Source organism: Hypomesus nipponensis, chromosome 6, assembly GCF_054491055.1.
Source record: "Hypomesus nipponensis isolate SF chromosome 6, ASM5449105v1, whole genome shotgun sequence".
Classification (NCBI taxonomy): domain Eukaryota; kingdom Metazoa; phylum Chordata; class Actinopteri; order Osmeriformes; family Osmeridae; genus Hypomesus; species Hypomesus nipponensis.
The window spans coordinates 10,410,001-10,428,968 of record NC_140366.1 but is presented as its reverse complement, the minus strand read 5'-3'; the positions used below and the strand labels follow the sequence as shown (position 1 = coordinate 10,428,968).

Here is an 18,968-nt window from a genome sequence, read left to right as displayed (position 1 = left end):
ACATCCAGACCACGGGCTCCAGAGAGGAGCTGCACCACTGGCCATGCATGAAACCCATTTACTGGGCGCTTTCAGCCGTAAGCCCCCTTCTGCTCCTGGAGAAGGCTTAGCCTTCTCAAATATTCTCTTCAGTCTGTCGCTTTTTGCTATCTCTCTCGTCTCTCTGCCTCTCTTTCTGGCCTTTTCCCCTGTCTCTCTTTCTTTCTCTCTCTCTCTCTCTCTCTCTCTCTCTCTCTCTCTCTCTCTCTCTCTCTCTCTCTCTCTGTCTGTCGGTCTTTCGGTCTGTCGGTCTGTCTGTCTGTCTGTCTGTCTGTCTGTCTGTATCTCTGTCTGGCTCAGTTCTCACTATGTATTCCCACAGTCCTCTTTCCTTCTCTCCTCCTTTCTCCACCGCTCTCTCCCTCCCTTCTTCTTTCATCTCCCCCTCTACTTTTGTAACGGCCTCTTTCTAAATCACTCCTAGCTGTAATTTCCAGCCCATCTGCTTCTCTTCTCCTTCACTCTCCCTCTCGCCTTCCCTCCTGCATGTGCTCTCACTGTCCCCTCTTATCATCCTCCCCTCTCCATCTCTCTCTCTCTCTCTATCACTTTTCCATCTCTCCGTCCGCTCTGTCAAAGGCATTGAGTGCAGTCACTTGTCTACTCTCTCAGTCACACTCGCCCCCTGCCACCCGAGGTTTATTGCTCTATCTCTGTCTGCCACTTTGGCTTTAGCCACACACGCACACACACATGCTCGAACCTCCCCCCCCCACAGTCTTTTTCTCTCTCTGGCTTTGTCTCTCAACGTTGGTCTCCTTCAATGCAAGCCTCTCTTTGCCGTCTCTCCCGGTCTCTTGTTCTGTCTCCGTCCGTTCCTTCACTTCCCCGCTGGTCCCTCTCTCCCGCTCCACCTGTCTTGTCTCTCGCCCTCACCCTTCTCTCAAAATAGTTCTTTGTCCCTGGTAGGGCGAGACAGCCCTGTACTGCAACACTCCTATTTTTAGGGGATCGGATAAAGAAACAGAGGCTGATGGAGGGAGAACAGGAGAGCGAATAAAAGAAACCCAACACTGCCAGAGGTAGAATGGAAGATGAGGAGGAAGCATGACTAATATCCGCCGCTTGTTTGTTTGTCTGCCCCCTGCATCTGTAGACGGCCAGTTTCCCTGGAGACTACAGCTACGCTGCGGCCGGCCTCATTTTTCTGGAGTACACGGCCAGCGCTCAGTGGTCGGCAGAGCTGCTCGTCATCACCTACGGGGGCGGGCTCAAGAGCTACCTGGTCAGGTATGCACCATGAGGCGCCGCGTTGATTGCTGCTCTCAATGCTGGAGTGCAGATCGTGAGGTTGTAGGTTCAAATCCCCCCTCTCGCTTTGAATAAATGAGCCTGCTAACTAAGCAGGTTATTATTCTTATTCTAATGGTGCTGGAGTCGGGTGTCCGTCTCTTGATGGTGTGTGTGTGTGTGTGTTTGAGTGTGTTCAATTGTGGAGCCTCACAAATTCATCTGGGGGAGTTCTACTTTCCACACTCACACACTGACGCATAAATATGTACGTTGTCTCCCTCTCTCTCACACACACACATACACACCTACACACACACGTCACACACACCCCATCACACAACACGCCCAGATTTTGTCCGAAAAGGAGATCAGCAGTCTTCAGAGCTGAGCATTGAGAGCCATGAATCCCAGATTTCTAAACATCACTAGAGCTAATTATGATCTGGGAGCCATTTGAAGTGGTCTTCCAGCAGATTTCCTCTCTCCCAGTCTGCTTGCTTTGGTGTTTGTTTATAATCCTGCAGCTTAGCCACTCTCTTCACTCAGTCTGACTCTCAGGCTGGACCAAACTCGGCTGCCGGCATCACACTTTGAAAGAGAACATCAAGTAGAAGCATACATTTTTGTCTTTGTGGTGTTTGTGTGTGTGTGTGGGTGTGTGTGTGAGACAAAGGCAGGGTTTATGCTCACGCACACTTAAAGCAGCGTTAACTTTCCGTGAACCTCCACATATTTCAAGCTTAAGTGTGGTAATGTTAATAGTGCATGTAGTTATGAATACTTACTTTCTCCCTCTCGAAAAATCTCCTGAAAAATAGATTGATTCTCAACCCATTCTACAAAGATCACACAACGCTTAATTAGAAAGTAGTTTGCCAAGATAGATGACCATTTCCCAAGTCTGCAATGTCCTACTGAGTGCTTCCATGATTGTTCCACGTGTTCAAATTCCATCATGGTATCTGACCCTTGACCTCTCTCAGCGTGGGGACCAATCAGAGCTTCCAAGAGAACCACAGCTTCAGTTTCTCCGCTCACTACTCCCATGGCATCACCACGGCGATATACCATCCTGGCCACCGGTAAGCACACCCCTCATTCGCAGGCATGTGAAGCCCTCTGATTGGCCGGTTCGAGTGTCCGTCACGTTTCTTTCATCCATCCAGTCCACTAGTAAATATGGGGCAGGACCTTAAAGCTAACCAAAAGTATCCACTTGCTGGATTTCCCAGGATAAGACTTTAACAATACGGTTGTAACAGTGTCACCCAAGGCACATATTATTCATCCAACATAAGCAATGTTCTGCCTGTATGTGATTTCACATTCAGGTTCACTTTGAATATGTTCAGCAAACGCGTGCTTAAACGTGAAACATGTTATGGATGCCAGTGTTTTTACGGTGACTAGGTCTCTCCACAGACAGGGGGCAGTGTTGAGCCAGTGAGCCGTGCTGTTTTTGCCTTCTCATTGCTTTGTCATTGTTATGTCTGCTGGGGAATTCAACACCGGAGCTTTGTCTGCTATTTCAACTAATTACTAGTTCTGTGCTTTCCAAATGCTTTGCATGCAAATGACTGTGACACTCCCACTATGCAGTAATAATCACTCATGCTTCCATACAAAGAAAACCCCCACTCTCACCACCCTCGGCTATCAATAATGATTGTGTGTGTGTTTGTACATGCTTGTGTGTGTGTGTGTCCCAGGCTGCTGCTGGTGGGGGGGTGTGAGTCCGGGGGCCAGGATGTGTCCCGGGCCTCCCGCTGTGGCATCACTGCCTGGAGAGCTTTGTCTGGCTCTCCCTACTACAAGCAGGTCACCAGCTATGAGGACCACGTCCACGTCGTGAGTCCGCCTGCACGCACACTCACTCACACACTCACTCACTCACTCACTCACTCACTCACTCACTCACCTGCTCACCCTCTCTCTCACACAGCCATGCGCACACATGCAAAATCTCACACATACACACTCAAAACCCCCAAACTCAAAGCCCACCTTCATTATCACCCCCGCTATTACACAGGCATTTGCACACACACACACACACACACACACACACACACACACACACACACACACACACACACACACACACACACACACACACACAGAGACCCCCCCCCAAACCACAGGGCTGTTCTCAATCTCTGTGTGTGTTTCAGACTCAGAGGAGGGGCTACTTCAAGATCCCCACCTTCAGACTGTTCTCCAGACAGAACAACGAACAGGTACCTCAGCACTCTTTCACTTCCTCCTGCCTCCTCCCCCTCTCTCTTCTACTTTCCCCTCTACCTTCCCCTCCTCCTCTACCTCCCCCCTCTCCTCTCCTCCCCCTCCTCCTCTACCTCCCCCCCTCTACTCTCCTCCCCCTCTCTCCTCTACCGCCCCCCTCTCCTCTCCTCCCCCTCTCTCCTCTCCTCCCCTCTCTCCTCTACCTTCCCATCTTCCTCTACCACCCCCCTCTCCTCTCCTCTCCTCTCCTCTCCTCTCCTCCCCCTCTCTCCTCTCCTCCCCCTCTCTCCTCTACCTTCCCCTCTTCCTCTACCTCCCCCTCTCTCCTCTACCGCCCCCCTCTCCTCTCCTCCCCCTCTCTCCTCTCCTCTCCTCCCCCCCTCTCCTCTACCTTCCCCTCTTCCTTTACCTCCCCCTCTCTCCTCTCCTCTCCTCCCCCCCTCCCCTCTACCTTCCCCTCTTCCTCTACCTCCCCCTCTCTCCTCTCCTTCCCCCCCTCTCCTCTACCTCCCCCTCTCTCCTCTCCTCTCCTCCCCCCTCTCCTCTACCTTCCCCTCTTCCTCTACCTCCCCCTCTCTCCTCTCCTCTCCTCCCCCCTTCTCCTCTACCTTCCCCTCTTCCTCTACCTCCTCCTCTCTCCTCTACTCTGCCTCTCTCCATATTTGATGGGAAACTACATAAGCATTAACATACCCTTGAATGAAATAGACACATTTGGCACATCTCATGAAATGGGTCTTTGATTAATTGAATGTGTGTGTGTGTGTGCTCCAGGACGGTGTGTTCCGTATGAGCCTCAGTCCTGACGCCACTCTGCTGGCTGTGCTGCACTTCTCTGGCCGCCTGTCTCTCTGGGAGATCCCCTCACTCAGACAGAGGGCCCAGTGGGAGCAGGAGCAACAGGTACGCCCTGTGTGTGTGTGTGTGTGTGTGGGCGCACACGTGTGCATCTGTTTGTACCGTGACGGTCTGTGTCAGTTGTAATATAGTGTTTCTAGTTTTGTCGTTCTGTGTATGTGTGTGTGTGTGTGTGTGTGTGTGCTTCCCATTGCCAGTGGCAGGGGGCTTGGATTCCAGAAGGTTGTGCTGATTTGTACGGTGTGTGTTCTGCCTCAATGCTGCTCTGAGCAGACAGTGGAAGTGGATGTGTGCAGGGGAAACGGCTTCATCTCTCTCTCTCTCACTCACTCTCTCTCTCTCTCTCTCTCTCACTCTCACTCCCATTATCACTCTCCCACTCTCTCGCTATCTATCTCACAATCTATCTCACGCTCTCTCACTCACTTTGGCTCTCACTCTCTCGCACACGTTCTCTCTCTACTTCTCTCTCCTCCGTCCTGTGCGTCCCTCTGTACAAACCCTCCTCCTACTCTGCCTCCCTCTCCTTCTGTCCCCCCCCCTCTCTTCCTCTCTCCACCCCCCCCCCCCTGTTCTCCCCTGCAGCCAGGATTTGAGGAGATCAACCCCGAGTGGAAGACTTCGCTGGAGAAAAGGAAGAAAATAAAAGGTATCCTGAGCTACAAGGTGGAAAGCTATGCTCCGTTACTGACAAGAGTGTGCGTGCGTGTGTGCACATGCGTGAGAGAGACAGAGGCCGTCTTTTAAAGACACCCCAATAAGAAAATAGGATCTCTATGGAGCCCCCGCAGAGGATGACCCATGCATTGCGTAATACACCAGTACACACAGATATCTCCATCTCGCAGAGTCTGGGTGTGTGCGCTGAGGGGATAGCAGTCATACCTGTTGAGTGTGTGTGATGAAGTGACACAAGCTAACCTGTGTGTGTGTGTGTGTGTGTCTCCTCAGACAAGGAGCAGTACTACTCTCTGGTGGACGTGAGCTGGTGGAGTGAGAGTGTGTTGATCCTGGCTCGCTGCTCGGGGGCCCTGACCGTGTCGTCCAGCCGGAGCCTGGCCAACCTGCTGGGGAAGTCGTGCGAGTGGTTCGAACCCTCGCCCCGGGTCACCTCCGCCCACGACGGGGGCTTCCTCAGTCTGGAGGTGAGGACCACCACGCAGGGAGAGTTATGGAGTGTGGGCCCGTGTGCTTGCGTATAGGCAATGTGTGTTTGTGCGTAGGTCTATGTGTGTGTCGCTGTGTAGGTCTGTGCTTGTGTGTGGGGGGGGGGGGGGGGGGGGCGTGTGGGGTCTATGTGTATGTGTGTGTGGGGTCTATGTGTGTGTGTGTATGGGGGGAGGCATGTGGGCTCTATGTGTGTGTGTGTGTGTGTATGGGGGGAGGCATGTGGGGTCTGTGTGTGTGTGTGTATGGGGGGAGGCATGTGGGGTCTATGTGTGTGTGTGTGTGTGTATGGGGGGAGGCATGTGGGGTCTATGTGTGTGTGTTATCACCGATCTCCAAGCCTGGATAGTAAAAAGATTGTGATGATGAAATATTTATCCCTTGTATTTTATCCCCCTATAAAGGCACAGATTTCTCATCGCCCTCCTTTTTATTTTATTCCCTCGCTTTTTTATTTATTTCTGTCTGATTTACTGTGTAAAAAAGACTGAATATGGAGAGGAGGATGGAGAGGAGGCTGGAGGGAAGGAATAAGAGAGTGAAAAGTGGTGCGAGGGAGGAGATAAGGTTTTTACTCGCTGACAACTTTGGGGAAGGGTTTCATCAGCCCAGCTCGACATGGGGCTTACCGCCTGGAGGGGTGTGTGTGTGCGCATAGATGGGTGTGTGTGTGTGTGTACGTGTGTGCATGTCTGCATGTGTGCTTTTGACGTCCAAACTCAACATTCTAAATGTAACAAGTCTTGGATGTTGCACTTGAGTGTGTGTGTACTGCCTCTCATTGATTACGGAGCTAAATGTTTAAGGGTTACTAAATGTTAGAGAGCTCCCTGGTGAGAGGCAGGCAGGTGGGAGGATCCCCCAGCCCGGGTCAGACCTGCTGGGGCTGATCCTGCACCAGGAGCACGCTGCAGACACAACAGGGCCCCCCTCTCAGTCAGGGAGGGGGGGAGGGGGTGCAGGAGGGAGAGGGTGAAAGGACCAGACTGGGAGGGAGATGTGTGCGTGGGTCCGTGCATGTGTGCGCGGGCGTGTGCGTGTATATATTCATTTCTTGGTCCAAAATATCTGTCTATTTGCCAGGCTGAGTGTGTGAGCGGGGAGAGGAGATTGCACCCAGCATGTGGTCGCTCTGTGTGCATGTTGCTGCTGTCCGGCCAGCGGGCCCGCCCTGCCTGTAGGATGTGTGTGCTGCGTTGTGTGTCCTCTGGCCAATCGTTGCCAAGATGACGCCCTGACCTTGGTGATCCGTGCTGCCTTCCTGGTGTGTTTTCATTATCTGTCCCTCTCCCCCCCCTCCCCTCTCCCCCCTCCCCCAGTGTGAGGTGAGGCAGGCTCAGAAGAGAGGCCGCCTGGAGAGCAGCCTCGGTGGCGGGGCAGGGAGCGAGGACGAGGACGGCGGCGGCGACTCGGACTCGGACGACGAGTCGTCGGCCAAGGCCCGCTACTTTGGCTACGTCAAGCAGGGCCTGTACTACGTGACGGAGATGGAGCGCTTCGCCCCGCCCCGCAAGCGCCCACGCACCGTGTTCAAGAACTACCGTCTGGTCAGCCTGCGCTCCACCACCCCAGAGGAGCTGTACCAGAGGAAGGTCAGCCAGCTCACCCAACACACACACACACACACACACACTCTGACCACACACACACTGACCACACACACACACTTTGACCACACACACACTTTGACCACACATACACTCTGACCACACACACACCCTGACCACACGCACACCCTGACCACACACACACCCTGACCACACACACACACCCTGACCACACGCACACCCTGACCACACACACACCCTGACCACACACACCCTGACCACACGCACACCCTGACCACACACACACCCTGACCACACACACCCTGACCACACACACGAGTGGTTCTCATTGGTTCAGTCTTCTAATGTTTCTCTAAACTTCCCCCCCTGGGTTCCTCTAAGTTTTACATCATTTCAGCTGACAAAAGAAGATACATATTTCTCGATAGCTCTTCATTCTCATTTCCAAACAAGAATATTGTCGTTTTCTTTTTACAAATTGCTGCTCAGACGGCATTCTCCATCATACATAGACGAGCGGTGACATCATCTCTCAAAGGCTCTACAGTAGAATATCCATCATTTATCACCGGCATTGAACATCATCAGTCATGTTAATGGTGTTAATCATCATTAAACATTATTAGCAGTTACCATCTGTCATTCCTATCTCTGTTTAACACTCCCATTCCACAGAGCTGGAGAACTCTGCCTCTGCCTCGACTGGTCTAGTGCTGGATACTTAAGTCCACACAACAGTGTGTGTGCGTGTGTGTGTGCGTGTGTGTGTGTGTGTGTGGATTGGTTGTTGCAGTCTTCACACTCTTCACTGTGTTAGGAGCTCTAGTGGAGTTGAGAGAGCAGTGGGAGTGGGAGTGTGTGTGTGTGTGTGTGTTTTTGTGCATGCGCCCACCTGTCTGGCTCATTACTTATGTATGGTAATGCAGATTTGAAGTGTTGACACACTCTCACATACCAACACACACACACACAAAGCAGCCTACCTATTCCCTCGGGCTGGATCCCGTAGTTGGGTTTCTTGACTGCTTCCATTAAGAGAGCGTATCTGGAGTGATTGAATCCCATCCCCCTGGTTCAGGAGAGTCAGAGGAGATGAGTGGTTCTGGAGCGGGCTCGGTGTGCGGGCTCTGCAGAGCAGCTAACAGAGTTATTAGTGGAGGCCCAGGGAGGAGAGGAAACATGATGTCCTCCTACAGCTGTGGCAGTGTGTGGGATGAGCTACCGGCTTGGGAGAGCGGCACGCTGGATCATGCGTTTCCCTGCGCGCACACACACACACACATTCACACACACTTACACACACGCATATGCATGCTTGCAGACAAAGACAGATGCAAATGTTTCGTTTTTCGGCATTTTTTTTTTAAGTCTGCAGGTTTCTTAACTGTTTGTGTGTGTTGTCCAGATTGACAGTGAGGAGTATGGGGAGGCCCTGGCCCTGGCCCAGGCCTATGGGCTGGACTCTGACCTGGTCTACCAGAGACAGTGGAGGAAGAGCACAGTCAGCATCGCCTCCATCCAGGACTACCTGGTACGCGACCACACTGTGTGTGTGTACGTTCTGTGTGTGTCAGTGTAGATGCGTGTCGTGCTCCTGTGTTTCCCGGATGATCAGAGCGTGGAGGGTGGGGGGGGGGGGGGGATAGCTTTTAAACCCAAAACAAACCCCCCCTTCCCTCCGCAGAGTAAGATCCGGAAGCGCTCCTGGGTGCTGCACGAGTGCGCCGAGCGCGTCCCCGAGAACGTGGACGCTGCCAAGGAGCTGCTGCAGTACGGCCTGAAGGGCACCAGTCTGGAGGCCCTCATCGCCATAGGCAACGGAGAGGACGGGGGCAGGTACACCCCCCCCCACACCCCCCCCCCCCCCCACACACACACAGTACCGCAGACCCCGCCACATTCAGATCAGCACTGTAGCCTCCCTCTCTGCACCTCTGCTCTGTTTACTGGGACCAGCAGTGTCATCAGTTCTCATTAGAAACGCGCTCCGTTCCCACCCCCCCCCCCCCCCTCTCTCCGCCAGATTCATCGTCACGGGGGACCTGGACCTGGACGATGTCCCATACGAGGACCTGGCGTCTCCGGAGGACGAGATGGAGAGGAGGGAGGAGAGGGAGACACTGAAACGCCGGGAGCTGCTGGCCCAGGTGGACTTTGGCAGGTACCCGCGTGCGCTCCTGCCCACCAGGACGAGAGGAGGACAGGGGAGGGAGCGGGGAGAGGAGAAGGGTGGAGGAGCGGAAAGGGATAAAGAGGAGCAAAATGGGACATGTCGGTCGAGACAGAGAGCGATGGAGAGCGCGGAGGAGAGTAAGGCAGGCTGAGAGGGAGAGGGGGCCTATGGGAGAAGGGGGGGAGATGGAGGGATGAGGAGATTAGTGGGTAATCTGTGGGAGATAATTCATGCCTTTGTTGGTGGGGTGCCCAGTGAAGACTAATGAAAGACCCTTTAGTGATAACTAATTACCCTGCGCCACACGTACACACACACACACACACACACACACACACACACGTACACACCCACACACACACTCACATGTTTGCACTCAGACACCCACACGCAGAAGGAAAAGTATGGCGTCGCTGGCAGTGCTGCATTCAGTGGGAAACTGTTTCTCTTATGTACTGTTATGCATCATAAATGCCGTGGTAGCAGATCCAATCAGCTTGGCGCTCCTGGGAAGGAGTGCGGGGAAGGACTGAGGGAGTGTGTGTTTGTGCCGTTGACTCACCAGCATCTTCAACTAGGTTTTTGCGTGACCATTTTGCGTGTGCCATTTGAATTCCTTCTCTTTCTCTTCCTTTCTTTTTCTTTCTTTTTTTCTCTCTCTCTCTCTCTCTCTCTCTCTCTCTCTCTCTCTCTCTCTCTCTCTCTCTCTCTCTCTCTCTCTCTCTCTCTCTCTCTCTCTCTCTCTCTCTCTCTCTCTCTCTCTCTCTCTCTCTCTCTCTCTCTCTCTCTCTCTCTCTCTCTCTCTCTCTCTCTCTCTCTCTCTCTCTCTCTCTCTCTCTCTCTCTCTCTCTCTCTCTCTCTCTCTCTCTCTCCATATATCTCCCCTTCAGTTTCCTTTCTATTTTGCCTTCTCTCCCTCCTCCTCTCCCTTTTCCCTTCCGTGTCCCACTTCCTGTCCCCCTCGCTACTGAGGTGTGACTAACAACCCAACACGTCCCACCCACGGTACCCCACCACAACAAATAGCATTCCGGTTTGTAGCCGACCGTAGCAGATTGCAGCTTCTAGTTTGTGTCCATGTGCGCTGGTGTGGCAGACACACACATGCCTACGTGGGCTTGGCTGTCTGGTGAAGGGAGGGGGCTCTTTAAGGAAGTTGACAGCCAAAAGACTGAATCTTTTCTTTCCTGATTCCCGACTGTACCCAGAGTGCTTCGACGCTCTCGGCGAGTCGAGAGAGAGAGAGAGAGAGAGAGAGAGAGAGATAATAATTCTCTTAATTTCTTTTTAACTACCCTGCCTTTACAGCCAGCGCCTGGCATCGATCAGCACTGCGCGGGGTATGTGCGGATGGTCCGTGTGTATGGCGCTCGTGCAAGTGTGTATCCCACAGTGTATAAATATATATATATGTGTGTGTGCGAGGGAAACGTCTTCACTTCGAGCGGGCCATTTTCCGTCACAGTGTGCAGTGAAGCGGAGTGTGATTATTGCAGATGGCGGCAGTTGAAAGATTGGCCGCAATCAGGGGAGCGGAGCCTGACAGGCGTCAGAAGGCTAGTGTGAGGCTCCGGGCCTTGCACAGCCTGATTAGAAGAATTACCATCCCTCCCTAACTAGCTGATTTAACACTTACTGAAGTCTCTACCAAGCCCTCCCTCAAACTCTTGAGGCTCCACCCCCAACGGCGACCTGAGGGCGGAGAGTATGTCCGGTGTGGGTGGCACACAAAACATGAGGTGTGTGCGTGTGTTTAGGCTTTTGTCAGATCAGAATCAGACCCTCCGTCTCAAGTCTCATCTCCTCATCTGCTCCCTTATTAGTCTTCTGTGTCCGGGCTTATCTTCTGTGTGTGGTGTTTGTGTGCATGCGCGCACATGTTTTTGTGTGTATTATCGTTGCGTGTCAGCGTGTATTTGTGTATATTTCCGTGTGTGTTTGTGTGCCTGTTTGAGCAAATGTCTTTTGCCGTCTATTTATGCAGTCCAATTTTGTCTCTCATAGAATGCAATAATCGTTTTTTACTGCACACAATGTGTGTGTGTATGTGTGTCAATGCTATCAGATCAGCGGCTTATTACAATGTGATCTCGTCTCTTCTCCATCTCCGTGGAAACCTCTGAATATTACTGTATCAGAGGGAGATTGAACTGCATAAACAGGGACACGCACATCACACACAAGCAGCACACGCGCACACACATCACACACACACAGTGAAAACAGCGTGCACACATAACACGCGTAGGCAATCAGGAGCCAGTCTCTCTGCATTAGGCAGGGAGCGTGTGATGACGACTCGAGTGGAGGTAATGGTGGGGCTGTGGGCTGTCCTTTCAGCCTGCTCCTTCTATCCACGCGCACACACACACACACACACTCCATGGCACTCTCTACCACATACACATTCAATTTATTCTCCACACCTGGGAACCATGACGTGTCAAACGGACGTTGTGCGTGAGTGAATGTGCTGCACCTTCTTCTTTGTGGTGTTGGAATGGGGAGTAGGCCTATTGTGGAGGAGGACCGCCAGAACGTGTTGTGACACACGCAAGGCCAGCGCGAGCCTCTCCACGTGGTTCTTTTGACTAGTTCTGTTTGGATTGTCTCTCTCCTCTCTCCCACAGTACTCCCTCCGCCCTCTCTCTCGCTCTCTCTCTTTCTCTCTTTCTCTCTTTCTCTCTCGCTCTCTCGCTCTCTCGCTCTCTCGCTCTCTCGCTCTCTCTCTCTCTCTCTCTCTCTCTCTCTCTCTCTCTCTCTCTCTCTCAGCCCTCTGTACAGCAATGAACTGTGTGCGAGACTCTTATCTCTCGGACGTGTAGTTCCAGCCAGTGGCAATCTCAGCCGGTGTGTATAGACGACCGTGACACCAGCTCCCCTAATTGGGGGGCCAGGGAGTTCTGATAACCTCTAGTGGTTCAGTGTGTTCAGGTAGGTCCTCACCATCATGTGTGCCAGGTTTACTGTCGATACGTCGCTGACAGAGCCCGCTTGCGATCATGACAGAAGGTTGTGTTGTTGTCGGGGAGGATCAGGACTCAACCGCGGTCAATAGAGGATGTCGGTTCATTCCCTGGGGTGATTGTTAATTTGCGGTCTTCACAGGATGCAGGGACCAAGGTCTGTTGATTTGCGGTCGTGAAGGAAGTGGAGCGGTCATGTATGGGGGTTTGGGAGACAGGTGTAATTTATCGGTCAGCTGTTTAATGGTTTGTTGGCGGTGGTCAACTCACGGTTGAGTTGTGGTCTTTATTCAATAAGCTTGGTTTTGTAGTCGACCGCGGACAATATTCAATATTCCGAACTGTACAGAGCTGCCTGTCGTCATGGGGATCCATATGCTGTCTGTCTGAAGTCATTCCACAGATGGATGCAGTCCACATGGTTGGTAATCAGATATTGATTAGGTGTGACCATCAAGTGCATTTGTATTCAGTATTAAGAGATGAGGAACTGATGCTACTTTGTGGGTGTTGTGGTCACGTGTCCCTGTGGTCACTGCAGGCGTTGGGTTTTGAGGTAGTGTGGTCATGTGTGGTCATGTGTGGTTGACCTGTGGTGCTGCAGGTTGACCCTGGAGCAGAAGGAGCTGTGCCGGAGCAGACTGAAGCTGCTGTGCTACCTGGACCGCCTGGCCACGTACGAGGTAAGACCTGACCACTAAGCCAACCACAAACCTTAGTTCACAACGAACGTGGTTGACCGTGAATGTGATTGGAGTGAAGCTGGGCACCCGCCCACAGCTGAAGGCCAGACACCACATAAACACAGTCTCGTATATGTTAAAAGGTTGGATGATCACACACACACACACACACACACACACACACAGTCAAACATATAGGACCGTGTAAACAATCTAAAGGCTGGATCAATACACTTTACCCCATATTCCTCCTTCTCTCCTCCTCTGAAACTCCCTGTCCCCTTCACTTCCCTTCCACTCTGCTGACTGACTTGTTTTGGCTCTCTTAACCTTGTCTCCTCTCAGCTTCCTTTCAACCTACGTCCTCTCCCGTCTCATCCTGCCTCTGTCTGTCTGTACTCTGTCTCTCATTGTCTTAACGCACCTCTCTCTCTCTCTCTCTCTCTCTCTCTCTCTCTGTCTCTCTCTCTCTCTCTCTCTCTCTCTCTCTCTCTCTCTCTCTCTCTCTCTCTCTCTCTCTGTCTCTCTGTCTCTCTCTGTCTCTCTCTGTCTCTCTCTCTCTCTCTCTCTCTCAGGAGATCCTGGGGGGGCCTCATGCTGCAGAGGAGAGATATGACGGAGAGTTCTTCAAGAAGTTCCGCAGTCAGAATATTGTTCAGTCAGCAAGAACCTATGCCAGGGTAAAGCCCTCACGCTCTCTCTGGGACTTCACACCTCCCTTCTCCTCTCCTCTTTTCATTCCTTCATCTTTCATTCTGTTGGTCTCAATCTCTTCCCTGTCCTTCTTGATAAAAGTGTCAATTGTATTATCCATGAGTGCATGGCCAACATGGCTTCCTCTCATGCACTGGAAGCGATTGTGTGTCGTGACCCCAAATGGACCAAACCATTTCTGGTTCTACACGGAGTGCAAATTCATTTATATCGTTCTTACCTCTAATCGTAAATATTACTTTACGCACTGGAGAAGAAGCTGACCCCCCGGATTGTTATTTAAAAAAAATGTTTGACCCACCCGATTGTTTATACTTTGCACTCCGGTTCTACATATGCTATCTGGAAGTGACCCTGTGTGTGTGTGTGTGTGTGTGTAGGAGAGTAACGTGAAGGCCCTGGACATCCTGTTCACCTTCCATGGAGCAGAAGTTCTTCAGCACCGTCTAGCTCTCCTCCTCAACTTCCCTGAGACCACCTCTCCTCATGAATACATCATCCTGCTGCCAGAGGCATGGTGAGACACACACACACACACACACCTACTCTCTCACTTAGACACATACAGTACATACACACATACAACACACACACATGTGCTTACACAAGATACCAAATAAGTAAATACACAGATATATAAATTATGCACAGTAAACACTTTTGTTGTGGTTTTGTTTTCACACCCCAGCTTAGGTCCTCTGGGAATTCACCACTCTCACACAGATACACACATATTGTGCGCACACACGCACACAAAGACCGACACACACACCACCCCTCAGCAATAAAGGCTGACTTGTCAAACAGATTTGAAATGAAAGGACGGAGAGATAATTGGGCGTTCTAAATTTACACGCAAACAAATACCCCAACGAATCATAATGACACGATGATGGCGGTCGCATCCCCCCCCCCCCCCGCCCCCCTTCTATGTTTGCTTTATCTTTTTTGCAATATGTCTCCCTGGCTCGCTGCAGAAGAAGCTTTGTCACCAGGTAATTGTTCAGATGGCAGAGGTGTGTGTACGACACAGCTCCTTCAGTTTCCATGACTCCTCTCCGTCTGCAATGCAGGGGATGGTGGGGGGGGGGGCGGTGCGCGAAGGAAGGAGGGTGGGATGAGATGATGAAAGGGAGGTAGAGAAGCAGGAGTGGGTTGGGGGGGGCTCATCCCTCAACCTCTTTATGGCTCCCTAATGTGGGGGGGGGCGTGATTTGGCCAACCGTCCCTAATTCCTCTGCTCCACCAGCTTCCCCCCCTTCTCCAACCACTCCTCCTGACTCCCCTTTTACCCAACCCTCTTGCCTCTCCTCTCCCACTGTTCTTTTTCTTCTTCTTCTTCTTTTGGATGTATAAATACACACGCGCATCACATCCCCACTATCAGCCGTTCCCCCGGCGCTCGGTGGAGGTCAGCCGGCTCTGCAGTGGGCATCCATCACGGCTCGTGCGCTGTAGGGTGGTTTCCTGCTTCCTCCATTCTGTGAGTGCTAACTGCTCTCCGGCAGGGCTCCGCGCTCCTCCAACTCTGCAGCGGACGGCAGGGGCCCCCGGCCATCTGTCTACATCTGCCATACAGCAGCGCCGCTCCAACCGTGGAGAGAAAAGGCTGTGTTTTCTTGGTATCGAGGAGGTTTAGACTCTCTTTTGGAAGTGTGCTCGCATCCCGGGGGTGCGTTCATAGACACCAGCCCCAGAGGTGTGCCCTGTGACTCGGACTGAAGCACCAGTGTCAGGTGTTATGGACGCAGGCCGACTATTTCTTTGGTGATCGAGGGAGCCCTCAAATCCAAACCCACATCACACACCTCCTCCTCCACACCCCACCAACCCCTGCTCTCTCTCGGCGTCTGGTGTCTCTCTCATTCTTCTTCTCTCGCTCTTCTTCTTTCGTTCATTTCTCTCTCTCTGTAATTTTTCCTCTCTCGCTCATCTTCTCTCATTCACTTCTTTCTCTCTTTCTCTTTCTCTCTCTCGCTCTCTCTCTCTCTCTCTCTCTCTCTCTCTCTCTCTCTTTCTCTCTCTTTCTCTCTCTCTCGCTTGTTCTACTTCTCTCGCTCTTCTTCTCTCGTTCACTTCTCTCACTCATTCCCTTTCTCTGTCTCTCTCTTTTCTCTCCTGCCTGCCACTTTTCCTGACCCAGCTCCCTCTCCCTTCCTCCATTTCTGCGCCTCCACTCCTGCCTCTCATCCAGTGTCTGTTTCTCTCCGCGAGCAGCTGATTTTCGAGTAGATTATGGGGGCATGAGGGGAATAATTCATTCCTCTCATCGATATCTGCTCTCTGCCCTCCGTGTTTACTCCTTTCAACCCCTCCTCCGGGGAAAACCGCCGCGGGAAGAGACGAGCCCAGACAGGGAAGGAGAGCAGACAAGTCAGAAGGGGAAAAGGAGAGCCACTCTTTGTTCCTCTTTGTGCTGCCTTTGTGCTGAATATTCGAGGCAGCACGTTGACGTGGAACGGAGGCTTTTCTTCTCCATCACCATGTGACAGACAGCCTCACTGAGACAGCGTACCAATAGGCTGTTCAAGAGGCCGGTCAGTTTGAAGCGAAGCCTGTAGGACTTGGGGGCTTTTATCAACTGTTTTATACACAGCATGATACACCAGCCCATGAATCATTTCCGTCTTGTAAGACTCGCTATATTTTGTAACAACATACGTTATCGTGGTAAATAATAAATGTGCCTCTACCGAACACCACAAGGACAGTTGATGTGTGGTTCCACTATCTGCCCGGGTTTTACAACTGTGCCTCGTATTTTTCTGTCTGCAGATAAAAAACGTAAATAAATAGATAACGCAGGAACACATAAGTGAAGATGGATCAGAGATGAAGCAGCGTCTCCACGTTCCCATGAGGCCGTGTGCTCGTCTCAGGGTCGCCGCTCCGCCGGCACGCCAGGAGTTGTCATCCCTCGTCAGTTCTTTTTTCTTCCCTCTCCTCCCTCTATCATCCCCCCCAGTACTTTTTATCTCCCCCTAGACATGTCACATTCAAGGAGACTGAGGAAAAGTAAAGCGTTGCACCGACGAGGCGTTCAGAAAATAAAAGTCGTGGTTATTTACAACGCCCAACCAAACACACTCTTTTGAGAAAATAAAAGTCTTGGTTTATTTATTGCGCGCCGTTTCCTTTTCGGTTTCCATTGCCAGGGTTTCTTCCACATGGTGGTCAGGTGTTGTTTTGTAGCTCTAAACATCGGGGGTGAGTGATGGGGGGCTGTTACTGGAGCTGGGTAGGGCTGCTGGCTGGCTGGCTGGCTGGCTGCGAGAGAGTGCGTCCTGTCTCGGTTGCAGGTAGACTTTTATGGCTCCGATGGATTCCTTTCAGATCAGCGTTCATGTTGTGAAAAGGCTTTACCCACGGCCTCCATTTAGTTAGTTCCATGATGGGGTTGATGTTCTCTCTCAGCTGTGCTGTTTTTGCAGTCCATACCAACTACCCTCTCTTCCCCTCTCTCTCTCTCCCTCGCCTCGTCTCTTTCATAGTATGGATGAGAGTGGCAGTCTGGCGTTGATTCCCTGGGATGAACAGAGGCACAGAGAGATGGACTGGTGTGAGGTGGAGGAATGCAGGTAACGATGACGTCAGCGTGGCATTGTGGGTAACGTAGTGTCAACACCCCACATTGTTTCCTTCAACACCCCTGGATTTGGACTGAGAACGTTTGCAGCTCCAAAAGACACTACCCTGTCCGGCCCCTGTGTTTCTCCCTCGGTCAGGGCCGTGCTGGACCAGACCGCGTCGGACGATGACGACTTCCTGTACAAGACGCCGGCGCTGCTACGGTTCAGAACGGCCACGCCCTCCGTCGAGCTGCTGACCGACTGGTACATCAGCCGGGCTGAGGAGATCGACTCCTGCTCCAGACAGGTACTGGACCTGGAGGGGGGGGGGGGGGGTTACTGCACACTCCCTGGAAAACCTTAGTTCCCCATCAAAGCCCAGGACCTTGACTTCTTACATTTACATTGAGCAGACGCTCTCATCCAGAGCGACTTACACTAAGTACAGGGACATTCCCCCGAGGCAAATAGGGTGAAGTGCCTTGCCCAAGGAGGTCATTTGGCACGGACGGGAATTGATCCGGCAACCTTCTGATGACTAGCCCGATCCACTAACCGCTCAGCCATCTGACCGAGCGGTCAGCTCAGCCCACTTGAGATGCGCTGTGGCTTTGTATGGATAATGTAGTCTGTGCTGGTGTGCAGTGCTGCCACCTTTCTGGTCCACCAAACAAACGCTTCTTAAAATGAGCATGGCAGTGTTGAGTGGATAGTGAACCATAGAGTTCTAACTGGCACACAGTGTGAATGTGTTGCTGTGTTGTGCGAGCTGTAAGAGGAGCTCAAAATAACTTGTTTGGCAGAGTTGCGTCTGGTGATGTCGCCCTCTCACCCGACACACATTGAGTACGCCCCCCCCCTCAGAGTGATAGAGCTACCGAGTCACACCCTCTCGGTTAGAAAGAGCCTGGAGCCTTCCTCCTGCTCTTCACAGTTCATGTGTTTGTGCGGTGGAAGGATGGAGAGACGAGAGGCTGTACGGGACCAGAGAGGAGACGCACCCCTCTTTCATCACCCTCCTCCCTATCCTCATCCATCCCTCCTGTTTCCCCCCATCCCGAGTGCAGAGAAGAGGAGCCGTGAAGATCTCGGTGTCCTTTGTTCTCCAGGAATCCCAGCTTTAAAAAAAAAAAAGAAGAAAAAAACTGTGCTCTCCGCATATTCTTTTAATTGGTCTGTCTCTCATCTTCCCTTTCCCTTTCTCTACTCTACTACAGAAGCCCCTTGGGACCCCCCCCTCCTCCTCCCCCCTCTCTCCTCCCCTTCTCCATCCCAACACCAAGTAAAGACACGTTAATACACCTCCGCTTTCTTGTTATCCCTCTCAACACAGTCCCTTCTTCCTGCTGCCCGGCCTCCCCTCTCGTTTAATCTCCCTCGTTTCTCCTTCACTCATCCCTTGCTCGCCTGTGTTCACGCTCCGGAGAGCGATGTAATGGAGGGAGAATTAGGCCGGATTAAAATAAGATGGCGGTGTGGCTAAACCTCATACAGTCAGGATGGCGAGAGAGAGATGAGGGATGAAAGTAAAGAAAGATTGAAATATAAAGCCAGGAGGACAGGGATCATGGGAAAGAGGAAGTAGGGCTAAGGAAGAGAAGGAGAAGACGAATCAAGAAAGAGAGACATTTTAGAAGGAAGCGAGGAAAAATGAAGTGAAGGAAATAAGGAGGCCAGTGAATAAAGACTGATTGGATTTGATCAAGAGATTAGAAGACATGGTTGAATTGTGCTGCGCGTTGCGAGAGGGGGCAGGA

At 51.9% G+C, this 18,968-nt stretch overlaps 1 protein-coding gene across 1 annotated transcript in view; it reads left to right on the top strand.

Annotated features, from left to right (window-relative positions):
* Positions 1-18,968, top strand: part of nbas (NBAS subunit of NRZ tethering complex) — a 95,726-nt gene that overhangs the window by 8,815 nt on the left and 67,943 nt on the right. The window contains exons 8-23 of the mRNA XM_084700126.1: positions 1,136-1,269; positions 2,256-2,354; positions 2,982-3,120; positions 3,444-3,509; positions 4,288-4,416; positions 4,957-5,020; positions 5,323-5,516; positions 6,858-7,130; positions 8,512-8,637; positions 8,791-8,942; positions 9,130-9,267; positions 12,850-12,928; positions 13,504-13,608; positions 14,023-14,159; positions 17,134-17,220; positions 17,368-17,518. Coding sequence (XP_084556252.1) covers positions 1,136-1,269; positions 2,256-2,354; positions 2,982-3,120; positions 3,444-3,509; positions 4,288-4,416; positions 4,957-5,020; positions 5,323-5,516; positions 6,858-7,130; positions 8,512-8,637; positions 8,791-8,942; positions 9,130-9,267; positions 12,850-12,928; positions 13,504-13,608; positions 14,023-14,159; positions 17,134-17,220; positions 17,368-17,518 — 2,073 coding nt within the window. The remainder of the gene's footprint in view (positions 1-1,135; positions 1,270-2,255; positions 2,355-2,981; positions 3,121-3,443; positions 3,510-4,287; positions 4,417-4,956; positions 5,021-5,322; positions 5,517-6,857; positions 7,131-8,511; positions 8,638-8,790; positions 8,943-9,129; positions 9,268-12,849; positions 12,929-13,503; positions 13,609-14,022; positions 14,160-17,133; positions 17,221-17,367; positions 17,519-18,968) is intronic.